Below are 11,537 nucleotides of genomic sequence, written 5' to 3' on the forward strand. Positions count from 1 at the left end.
ACCTTTTCTTTTTATTTATCATTTTAATTATTGATTAGGAATTTTTTTGTAAATGTTTTCTTTGTAACTGATTTAAATATTCCACAACAAATTATTCCATAGAAAAAAATAATTAAACTTTAAAACATAAATAAAATATCACTCAAAAGATAATTTAATTTTCTTTGACTTCTTCTACTGGATAAATTGTCATAAGTTTCTCAAAGGTTGTAGTTGGATGAAGTTGAGTAAGAGCATGTACTGTTTCAACTAACTTGTCAATTGGAATTCTAATTTGTTTTGTAGTATCTCTGTCTCTAAGAGTGACAGTATTATCAGAGAGAGAAGTATAATCAACTGTAACATCAAATGGAATACCAGCCTCATCAGCTTGAGCATATTTCTTACCAATAGCAACAGCAGTAGTATTAGATTTGAATGAAAGGAAACCATTTTTACAAATCTTTTCAATTTCGGCGACTTTATTGTTAAATTCTGGTTTAGTTAAGAGTGGGAATAAACCAACTTTGACTGGAGCAATAGAAGCAGGAATTGATAAAACAGATTTTGCTTCATTGTCTTCTCTAACCCAGAATGAATGTTCAAGAACAGCAGTTAATACACGTCCAACACCAAAAGATGGTTCAATAACATTTGGAATAATATTATCACCATATACTTTCTTTGTTCCAATTTTAATAGTGATATTAGCTTTTTCAATTTCAAAGTTAATACCATCAACAGTAACTTTCCACATTCCAGTTTCTTCAACTTCTTTGGCAACTGCTTCTTTAGCAGCTTCATCTAAACCAGCTGCATAAGCAAATAATTTTTGAGAGTCTTTCTTATATTTCTTTCCCATAACTCCTTTATTGAAAGAAAGAGTAACGTCTTTAACCTCTTTTGGTTCATCGTAAGCAATAAATACAGACTGATCAACCTTAGAACAACGAGCATGATTAGATAAATCAAAGTCTCCTCTATCAGCATGACCAACACATTCAACCCAACCATATGATAATCTAATTTCAGCATCCCAACAATCTTTAGCATAATGTGCCATTTCTGTTTTTAAGTGTTGTCTAAATCTAATATGTTCAGCTGGAATTCCAAGTTCAATTAAGAATTTAAATGTTCTTCCCATAAAATAGGCTAATAATTGTGAATTAATAATTCCATCATTAACAGCTTTACCAAGAGTAATATATTCAGCTTCTTTGTCTTCAAGTTGAAGTTCCCTTGGATATAATTGAACAGAAAGATTTTCAACATCAGAGAAATTAGAATGAGTCTTTTTGTCTGGTAAGACAAAGTATTCAATTTCTGCAAGTGTAAATTCACGAACACGTAATAAACCATTTCTTGGTGCAATTTCATTTCTAAAAACATTACCAATTTGAGTTACACCAAATGGTACTTTTCCTCCATTAAATTCAAGATTTCTTTTAAACATAGTAAATATTCCTTGTGCTGTTTCTGGTCTTAAAAAGGCTTTAAGATCTCCAGCTGGTCCAATATCAGTTGCAAACATTAAATTAAAGGCTAATGGTTCTGAAAGATCATTACCTGTATCTGGTGCTTTAATTCCATTTCTTTTAATAGCAGCAGAAAGTTCTTCAGGAGTTAAATTATCTACAAGTTTCATTTCAGCATCATATGTAGCTTTTTGTTCTGCAGAAGTAGCTGGGTCTTCCATTTTATTTTCATAGAATGTTTTAAGTAAATGATCAGCTCTATAACAACATCCATTTTTTAAATCTTTAACCATATAATCACTGAATTTAGCAGTATGTCCTGATGCTGCTAAAACACATTTTGGTGTTAAAATTGGTCCTTCAACTTCAAAGAAATTTTCATATGTAGTAAAATGTTTTCTCCAAAATTGAAGTATATTTTGTTTTAAAGCACACCCAAGAGGTCCCATATCATATAAACCAGCAATACCACCATAAATTTCATATGATTGAATAACCATATTTCTTTGTTTAAGAATTTCATCTAATTTAGCCTTATTAATAAGAAGTTTTTCTTTATTAAATTTGGTAGCTGGTCTTTGCATATTGTTTTTATAAACCCTTTAGTTCTTTTCTTAGTTCATTGTTAATTCTATAAAAAAAAAACATCTTATTTCCTTTTACGAGGCACAACGAAGTGCCAACTTTCTTTTTTATCTTTTTTATTTTGGTTTTTCGTTTTTTCTGTTTTTGTATTATTTTTAAACCCTTTTTTGTTATTTTAATTTTGAGTTTTTCATTTTAATAAATAACAATTTTTATTAAAATATTGTTTTTTATTTTTGCATGATTTGAAAGAATTTATTATGATAGAGCAGAACCTTAGTCTTGTTCTTCTCTTTTTTTAATTATTAAATAATTTAAGAAATAACTATTTTTATTAAAATGAAATGATTTTTTGTTTCTTTTCAGGATTAAACCAATACGGATAATTGATTTCAAGACTTGTGTTTTGAGTATTAAAAAACTACAATAGAGACTTGAAGTAATAGACATATATAAAAAAAGAATGTAGTATTTAATCAAAAACTTTATAATAATAAATGATATAAGTAAATGGAAGTAATTGATGATTATTCTAAAGAATTTATTGAAGAAACTAAAGAGAAGCAAATTAAGAGAATAAAACCAAGAAGAAAAATAAGAACTATTGATGAAATTAGAATGAGAAAAAGAAACAACAGAGAATCAGCTAATCATAATGACTATGGAAATGAAGGATTTTTGTTAATGATTTTTTATTATTTAGGTTGTACGTTATCATTAAGAAAAATAAAAAAAGAAGGAAAGAATCAAAAATTAAAAATAGAAAGTATTAAATATGAAGATACAGAACTACTTTCTCGAGAAGTTATTGAAAAAGATATTGAAGAATCTAAATTATTAAATAATTTGAATGAAAAAACAAGAATAAAAAGAATTATGGTAAATATTATTATTGATAATTCTATGTTATATATTCTTAAATACCAATTTGGATTTGTTTTTGATCAAGTTGTAAAGAAGAAACCTGAAAAAAAATTTATGCCAGAAAGATGGATTTTAGAACATATTAAACTTAAAAAAGATTGGACTGTAAAAGAAATTGTAGAAGAAGGATCTCAATTTTATGATAATATTAAACTTTTTGGAAAAGATAAAGAAATTATTCAATTATCCAAAGAAATAGTATCTAAATATATTGAACAAACACTTCCAAAAACAACATCTATAGAAAATACTACTGAATCAGAAAGTTGTTATTTCTCAGTTTAGTTAGAGAGATAGAATTTTTGTAAGTAGTTTATATTTAACGAATTGTTTTATTTATTTTATTCCTTTTGATAAAATAAACAATAAATACTATTTTCAATTATATAATTAATAATAAAAAAAAAGCAAATACAAATTGATTTTATTATAATAATGAATTTGAATAACTACGATAATAAAAATAAATGAAAAAGTTTAGATTAAATTATTTAAATCAATTATACTTTTATTAATTATTGTAATAAAAATTTCTTTAATAATTCCACTTTAACAACCAAAACTATCTTCAAATATTAAGTCATATGATAATGGATTTATTGGTTTATCAAGTTATATTCTTTTTTTTTAAAATATAATCTTCTATATATAAATAATCTTCAATAATATTGTTATTTTCTTAAGAAAAATATAATGGTGATAATATATTAAAAAGTTGAAACTTAATGATGTTTTTCATTTTATTAATTAAATATGTAATTTTCATTTTAGTTCATTACTAAATCATCTTTATATTATTAAATGAAGAATTATTTTTCTCTTTCAAATAGTTGACATTTTTCTAGTTTAATAAATCACTAATTTACATAACTTAGGTTTTGAATTGAAAATTCGGTTCACTTTCAACTGACTTTAATGAAAATTCTTTCTTCTTTCTTGTTAGTGTAAGACAACCATAAAAACGTTATAGAAACAAGTTTCAAAAAGAGATGATTAATAATAATACCAATATTTTAATAATTGACTAACATTTCTTATTTGAAAGAAAAAGTAAAAAACAAAAAAAAAGAAGTGTTACAAAACAACAGTAAAAAAAAATTAGAAATAAAACCAAATAATAACTTAATAACAATTTTAAATATAAATTAATATTTATAACAAAAAGAAAAATCAATTATTTTTTGTTATTTTCATGTTTCATTAATTTTTTCAAAGTATAGCACATCCAATCTAATCCATCCATTAATCCTTCCCCTGTATAAGCAGAACAAGGGAATATTTGACAACGACTTTTTTGAAGTTCAGTAAGAGCTAATTTATCTGCAAAAGAAGGTTCATATGGTTTAAGATCTATTTTGTTTACATAAATAATAAAAGGCATTCCTTTTAAATCACTATCAGCAAGCATATTTAATAACGCAGTTTTACTTTCATCAAAACGATCGTTATCTGTATTATCAAAAACATAAGCAATACATTTTACATTAGGATAATATGACTTCCATAAACCTCTAAATTTTGCAGCACCAGACACATCCCAAAATAACCATTCATATGTTTTGTATTTAAAAGAAGGATTTAAATATCCAATTGTTGGTTTAATTTCCATTGACTTTGGATCAGTTCCTTGCATTTTAAGAACAAGGGCAGTTTTTCCAGCACCATCTAATCCACAAATTAAAATATTCATTTGTTTCTTTTTAAAGAGGAATGATAAAAAAGACATTTTCTTTACTTAAGAATTTCTATTTAAACTATTTTTTAGTTTTTTTTTTCTTGTTAATTTTTTTTTAATTCTTCCAAAACTTTTTTTTTTTTTGAAACCAAAAGAAATAATTAGATAGATTGTTTATTTATAATAACCAATTATATAGTACTTACATTTACTAATTAGAATAATATTGTGCATTTGCTTGTTGTGTTGCAAAATATAACTTTTTTACCAGTCTAGTTAAAATTGCCTTATCATAACGAAAATCATTTTTAACAAGAGAATTTTGAATTTCTAAACATCTTGAAAGATTTTCTTGAAGCATTTCAAGAGAAATTTTAAGTATTTTACAGTCATGAATTCCTAATGCTAATCCTTGATTAATATGATTTCTAATATGATCTTCTTGTAAATTTTCTTCTACTTTTTCATCATCCATTAAACATTCTTTTAATTGATTTTTCAGTGTTTCTGATTCATATTTAATAGCCAGCCATTGAATAAAAGAGTGAATATAAGAACTCGGACTAACAAGAATAGAATCAGAAAAAAGATGAGAAGAATCTAATAATCTTTTTATTTTTAAAACAATCTCCCAACGATGAACAGGACTTGAAGAAGTAATAGAATTAAGATAATTTATAACATGTGGAATTAATAATAAAGAATCTTGTGAATATAAAGTATGAATAAATTCAAAATCATCATCACACCAATCATATTCATGTTCAAATAAAAAATTAAAATTTATAACATCTTTATTTTCAATAGAAATATGAATACATTGTTGTCTTTTTTTATTTTCAATAAACATATCAGCACCATTATTAAGAAGTAATTCTGTTAAAGAAACATCTTCTTTTTTCTTTAATAATAAATGTAAACAAGTATTTCCATCTTTGTCTTGTTGATTAATATTTGTAATTCTAATAAATAAACTTAAAAATAATACTTTTTTTAATTCAACTGAAATATCTGATATACTAAGATAATGTAATGCATTTCTTCTTGTCTCTGGATGAATTGTTTCTGATAAATTATCAATATTTAAACTTAATAACATTAATGCACAATCAGCTCTATTTGATTTTAATGCTACCATTAATGGAGTTTCACCAGTATTATTTAATTTAACAATATGAATTGGAGTAGTTAGATTATTTAATAATAACTTTTTTCTACAATAAATTTCCATAATTTCTGAATTACCATTACGAGATATTTCATGTAATAATGTATTTCCATTTGTTAATAAAACATCATTTTCAAAAGTACTTCTATCTAATAAATTTTCAAATAATAATGAATTTTGTTCTTGAATAGAATTAATAATAAAATTAATATTTGAATATTCCTGAATTGAAAAATGAACATGATATTGTTCTCTATTAATTTTAATATATTCTTTATTAAATAAAGTTCCTTTTTTTACAAAATCAAATATTATGTTTCTTAATTCTGACTCTGGTGGATCTTCTAATACAAAATCATATACACTTCCTGTTACACATTTTATAAATGGGTCTGCTCCTAATGGTAATAAATATTTAACCATATTTATATTATTTTTTTTAACTGCACGATATAATGGTGTTTCTTTTGAAAGATTTAATGAATTAATATTTGCTCCATTCTTTAAACATTGAATTATACATTTTTCTACTTCATTTGTTAAAGGTTTTTGTACAATATAATGTAATGGAGTATTCATATCATCATTCCAATCAAATAAATTATAAAATGGATAATTAATTAATAATGAAAGAAATTCTACTTTATCTTCATAAATTGCATGATGAACAACACTCCATCCTCTAAAATCTCGAATAAATACATCTGGTGATTTAGTTAATAAAGTTTTAAATAATTCAATAGAAGGATTTTTACAAGCAACCATTAAAGGAGTAAGTCCAGTTTTAGGATCAATATAATTAATATAATTTTCATTTTGATTTAATATTTTAATTGCATGATTTATTTTTTTTGATTTTAAATTAGTTGATAACGTTCTTGAAGATAATCCAATAAATTTATTTTTATACATTATTTCTAAACTTTCATATTTCTTTCCAAAATATTGAAATGGTGCTTTAGGAATAATTGGTCTAAACTTATCTTTATATATTTTTTTTCTTGCTTTACATGAATCTTTTAATCGTTTTAATATTTCTGATAATCCAATTGATGGTAATTTTTGAATAAATGTTTGTTCTAATATATTTCCATGTGAAATAAATAATTTTGAAAGAGAATAACAAACCTTTTGAAAATGTTCTTCCGGAATAATATAATGACTTTCATTTTGATATTTTGTACAAATAACATTTAAAAAAAGAGTTGTTATTTTAATATGTTGAAAAGCAATAAAATCATTAAATAATGAGAAATAACCTGATGATATTTGTGTATTTAATGAAATATTTCTTAATAAATAAATACAAATATTTATAATAAATAATTGTTTTGAAGTTACTTGTTCAAGCATACCAAAAAATGATGGTGAAGATAAAAATGGTGTAATTATTGATTCTTGAATAAGATAAAGTAAAAATGAATTCATAGAACTTGGATATCCATTAATTATTTTAAGTCTTAATGTATAAAAAAGAAATCCAATTTGAGGTGGAAAACGATCAACTGATTGTATGAATGAATTAATTATCATTTCTAATTTATCAATAATAAATTGTATTAAAGTATTTAATTGAGAAATAGGTATTTGTGATAAGTCAGGTTTAATAAATAAATTTTTTACTTCATTTGATTCAATATTTTTAAATTTTAATTGATTTATTTCTTTTTGTTTTAATTCTTTACTCTCTATTAATAAAGATTTTATTGGCTCTTCTTCTTTTCTTTGTAAACTATCAAAGAAAGGTGTGAGTATTGTTTGAAGATATTCAACTAAATTGGAACAAGTTAAATAAACAGTAAAACAATTATATGACCAAAAATTTTTTCTAATAACAAATAATAAATTTTCATTTCCATTTATCCATTGTTCAAATAATCTATTCATAAATATTAATGTTTTATTTCTCCCTTCAAAAAAACAAAGTAAATCTCTTATAAATGAAATACTTGTTCCTTCACTTTGTGTAGTTTCATACATTTTTCTAATAACTTTAATTGATCCTTTAGAACATAATATTTGTTCTAAAAGATCACTAAGTGATAAATTTTCTTCACTCATTAAACTACTCAAATTAAATTAATTATTAAATAAACAAAATGAAGATGAATTTCTATTTTTTTATTTTTACTTTTAACAAATTAAATTAAATTCAATGAAATTAAATAATTTGTTTCCTATTTAAATTATTATTTCTTTAATAAAAACAATATTTCTTTTTGTAAAATTTAATTTTACTTTTAAAACTTAATAATTAAAAATTGTATTAAATATCTCTTCTCCTCCCTCTTTTAACAAGATCCACATTTTGCACAAACAGAATCTGATAATTCATGTGCCATAATAGCATCAATAATTTTATCCATTCCATATGCATTCCAATCATCACATACATCTTTAGCTTCATCAGTTGCAATTGAACAAAGTTCATCAATAAAATCTTCTACAGCAGCTCTTCCTTTTTTAGCTTGAAGTTGTTCAACTTGAGAAATAATGGTCTTACAGAATGCACAACTTGCAGTGTCAGCAGCAAAAGCAATAGCAAAAATGAAAAGTAAACAAATGAAAGCTTTCATAATGGATGAAATAAATTTTTAGAGATGAGAGTTAAAGAATAACAAGTATTTGAAAATTCAAATAATAACGATTATTCTTTTCGTTTAAAAAAAGAAGAAGAAAGAAGAAAGAGGAATTTTCTAATTGTTTATTTATATCTGAAACTTAAAAATAATATTTTAATAATAAATTTATTATTAAAAAACTAAATTCTTAAATTATTATTGCTGTTCACTAAAGTTATCTAACAAAACTCTAATTGTTGAATTAATATCTATTTCATCAGAACGAGAAGTCATATAGAAAAGATCTTGTGAATAATAATTTAATTTTGTTCTTAAGAGTTGGTATTGTTGCATATCAATTAATTTCTTTTCTTTAATAATAAGTTCTCTTGATTGAGTTAAACCTTCATATGATATATTTGGTTTATTGACACATGGTTCAGTATCATCGCTTGGTAATATAAGAGTAGGGATTAATGGTTGATATTTAGAATTATCAAATGATTCATCAGGGATAAATAATGGAAGGAAAATCCAAGAATGAAGGTCTATTGAACAGTCAGGTATAAGTTGTAACATATCAAATAATTGTAATCCACTTAAAATAATCATAGACCCTTTATCAAACGGTAAATTAAATATAGTTATTAATTCATTTAATATGGTTGGCATTTTTTTCTTTAATTTATTAAAAGAACATTTAAGTAACATGACTCTTAATAATAAAAATCCACAACTATATAATATTTCTGATGGATATTGTTTAATTGAATCAATCAGTCTATCTAATATATTTTCAATTAATGATTGGTTTTGATCCATAAAATTATCAAATACTTCTTTTTCTCCACAATAAATTACAAATGCAATTCTTTTAAATATTTTTGCTCTTAAAATTGATTCATTTTCTTTATTAACAAGAAGTCCTTGTCCTAATATTCCTTTGTTAATACTTGAAATAAAGTCAAATAATAATTTAGCATTATTACTAGAAAATACTGAATAAATTGGTGCTTTCCATAGTGTTAAAAGATTACTTGATTTATTAAAGAATTCATCATTATTAAATACATTAAATATAATTTTATTCCATTTATTATTTAATTGATTTCTTTTTGCTAATTCATTTAAAATATTTAAAGATGAGACATTAATTCCCATATCACTACAAGGTTGTGTTAAATTATGTTCAAATTGTTTGCCTAAATCAATAATATTTCCTATTGAATTTTCATCAAATGCCATTGTTATAATTGGAATAATATCATCAATAACAATATTTAATAAATCTGAAGAAATGTATAAAGAATTATTTATTATAGATAATGGATTATCTTCTGTTATATTTTTTGATGAATCTTTACTATCATAACTTGATGCAATAGTAACTCCTAAACTAGAAGATGTTGATGTATTTGATGAAAGACTTTTTTGTCTATTTCTTAATTTAATAGGTTGACCTCCTTCTTTCCAACGTTGAACAATTGCCATATACTTATTTAATATTGAATTAATAATTTCCTCCCATCCATTTCCTAATTTATTTTGGTTTTTAATATCAAGTTGATTAATAACATCAAGGAATAATTTAATAGTATGTATAATAACAAAGACCATTTCATCATTTACCATATGATGATTAATTAATGACTGAATATACATTTGTGTTCTATATAATTCAGTTGGAGTTATAACTTTTGTTATAATAAATTGAACAAAATCAAATATTTTTTGTGGAGCTACATCTTCATATAATCCAGCTTCACTAATAACTAATAATGACCATAACATTTTAACTATAAATTCTTGTTTAAATGATCTGAATATAAATGAATGTTTATCAGGGAATGAATTAAACATTAATAAATATTCTCCAATAAAATCAAGTGGGAATGAAATAAATAACATTTCCAATACTGAAACACAATTACTTTGTAAGACAAATGAGTTATTAGGATTTTCAGTTACACTGACTAATTCAAATATTGATTGAATAGTTCTTCTTAATGTTGAAGTGAGAAAATGTGGTTCATTATTTCTTTTTTCTTTATTACCTTTTACATCAGAAAAAACAGATACAACAAGCATTGGAATAAATAATACAGCATTTCCAATTTGTTGTCCAGCACTTACTTGTTGTGTTTGTTGGTTTGAATTATCTTCAAATTGAGATTTATAAGGAAAGAGTTTTAGTGAATGTTCATATAATTTTTTTAAAATGTCAAGTACTGGATTAATTTCTTCTGATAAAGTATTTAAACAAATAGATCTTGGTAATGTATTTTGTGAAATTACATTAGAAATAGCTTGTATAAGTAATACTACAGAAGTCTTATATTCTGTTGTTGGAATAAAATCAATACTTTCTTCAATCATTCTAAGAAAATGAGAACGATACATATGTTTTTCTTGACAAATTCCACTAATAATTGTTTGAAGAAATAAAGAAAATCTAGTAATACTTTGTTCAGGTTGAGTTATATCAGAAAGTCTAACTAATAATTTTACTAAAGAAAGTAAATGTAATTGTAATTTAGGAGCATGAGTAATTGACTCAGCAAATGAAAGTAGTATAGTATATTGAGTAGAAATACTGATTTCTTTTATTATTTCATTTTCTTGATAAGAAGTAAAAATATTAATTAAAATATCTGTTGCAAGAGATTGATAATGAAATAGCTGTGTTTTATCAGAAGTATTAATTAATTTTTTATTTCCTTTCATATATAACATAATAACACAAAATATTAATTCAAGAATATTTGATGGTTCTGACATTTTATCAAATGAATATTCAATTTTTTTATATTTTTCATTAAGAAACATTGGTATTTGAAGTAATTTTAATGTTTCAATAAATTTAGGATTAGAAGATGCAAACATTGTATCAATAATGTTTAATAATGAAAATAATAGTGTATCATTAATTTCAAATCCATATAATTGTTTATTTCTATCGTCTTGTTGTGTTAATAAAATTGAAATAATTGGAGGAAGAATACGATCAAGTCTTTGTACATTCATTGATACTTGAAGAAAGTCCAAAAAGAATGGGTCATGATGTTGGTGAATATAATATTGTAAGAATAATATTAAGCCTTTATTAAAAACTGAAGTCTCAATATCATAAATTAACAAACTTGAATTTTTCCAAAATAACATATATTTTA

At 23.4% G+C, this 11,537-nt stretch overlaps 5 protein-coding genes across 5 annotated transcripts; 1 reads left to right on the forward strand and 4 right to left on the reverse strand.

The window, feature by feature from the left end:
* Positions 1-154: 154 nt before the first annotated feature.
* ENU1_168180 (glycine--tRNA ligase) lies at positions 155-2,038 on the reverse strand (the record flags this gene model as incomplete). Its single annotated transcript, XM_008861069.1, has 1 exon — positions 155-2,038. The coding sequence occupies one exon, from the start codon at positions 2,036-2,038 to the stop codon at positions 155-157; it is 1,884 nt and encodes a 627-aa protein (XP_008859291.1).
* Positions 2,039-2,549: 511 nt separating this feature from the next.
* ENU1_168190 (hypothetical protein) lies at positions 2,550-3,248 on the forward strand (the record flags this gene model as incomplete). Its single annotated transcript, XM_008861070.1, has 1 exon — positions 2,550-3,248. One exon carries the CDS (start codon positions 2,550-2,552, stop codon positions 3,246-3,248), a length of 699 nt encoding a protein of 232 aa, XP_008859292.1.
* An 889-nt stretch (positions 3,249-4,137) lies between these two features.
* On the reverse strand, positions 4,138-4,689 carry ENU1_168200 (ADP ribosylation factor, putative; the record flags this gene model as incomplete). Its single annotated transcript, XM_008861071.1, has 1 exon — positions 4,138-4,689. The coding sequence occupies one exon, from the start codon at positions 4,687-4,689 to the stop codon at positions 4,138-4,140; it is 552 nt and encodes a 183-aa protein (XP_008859293.1).
* A 160-nt stretch (positions 4,690-4,849) lies between these two features.
* ENU1_168210 (ankyrin repeat/GTPase-activator domain containing protein) lies at positions 4,850-7,867 on the reverse strand (the record flags this gene model as incomplete). Its single annotated transcript, XM_008861072.1, has 1 exon — positions 4,850-7,867. The coding sequence occupies one exon, from the start codon at positions 7,865-7,867 to the stop codon at positions 4,850-4,852; it is 3,018 nt and encodes a 1,005-aa protein (XP_008859294.1).
* A 716-nt stretch (positions 7,868-8,583) lies between these two features.
* On the reverse strand, positions 8,584-11,391 carry ENU1_168220 (dopey domain containing protein, putative; the record flags this gene model as incomplete). The annotated part of the gene is made up of 1 exon (XM_008861073.1): positions 8,584-11,391. The coding sequence occupies one exon, from the start codon at positions 11,389-11,391 to the stop codon at positions 8,584-8,586; it is 2,808 nt and encodes a 935-aa protein (XP_008859295.1).
* Between the last annotated feature and the right edge of the window lie 146 nt (positions 11,392-11,537).

The sequence above is a fragment of the Entamoeba nuttalli genome, assembly GCF_000257125.1.
Source record: "Entamoeba nuttalli P19 unplaced genomic scaffold asmbl_7265, whole genome shotgun sequence".
NCBI lineage: Eukaryota > Evosea > Mastigamoebida > Endamoebidae > Entamoeba > Entamoeba nuttalli.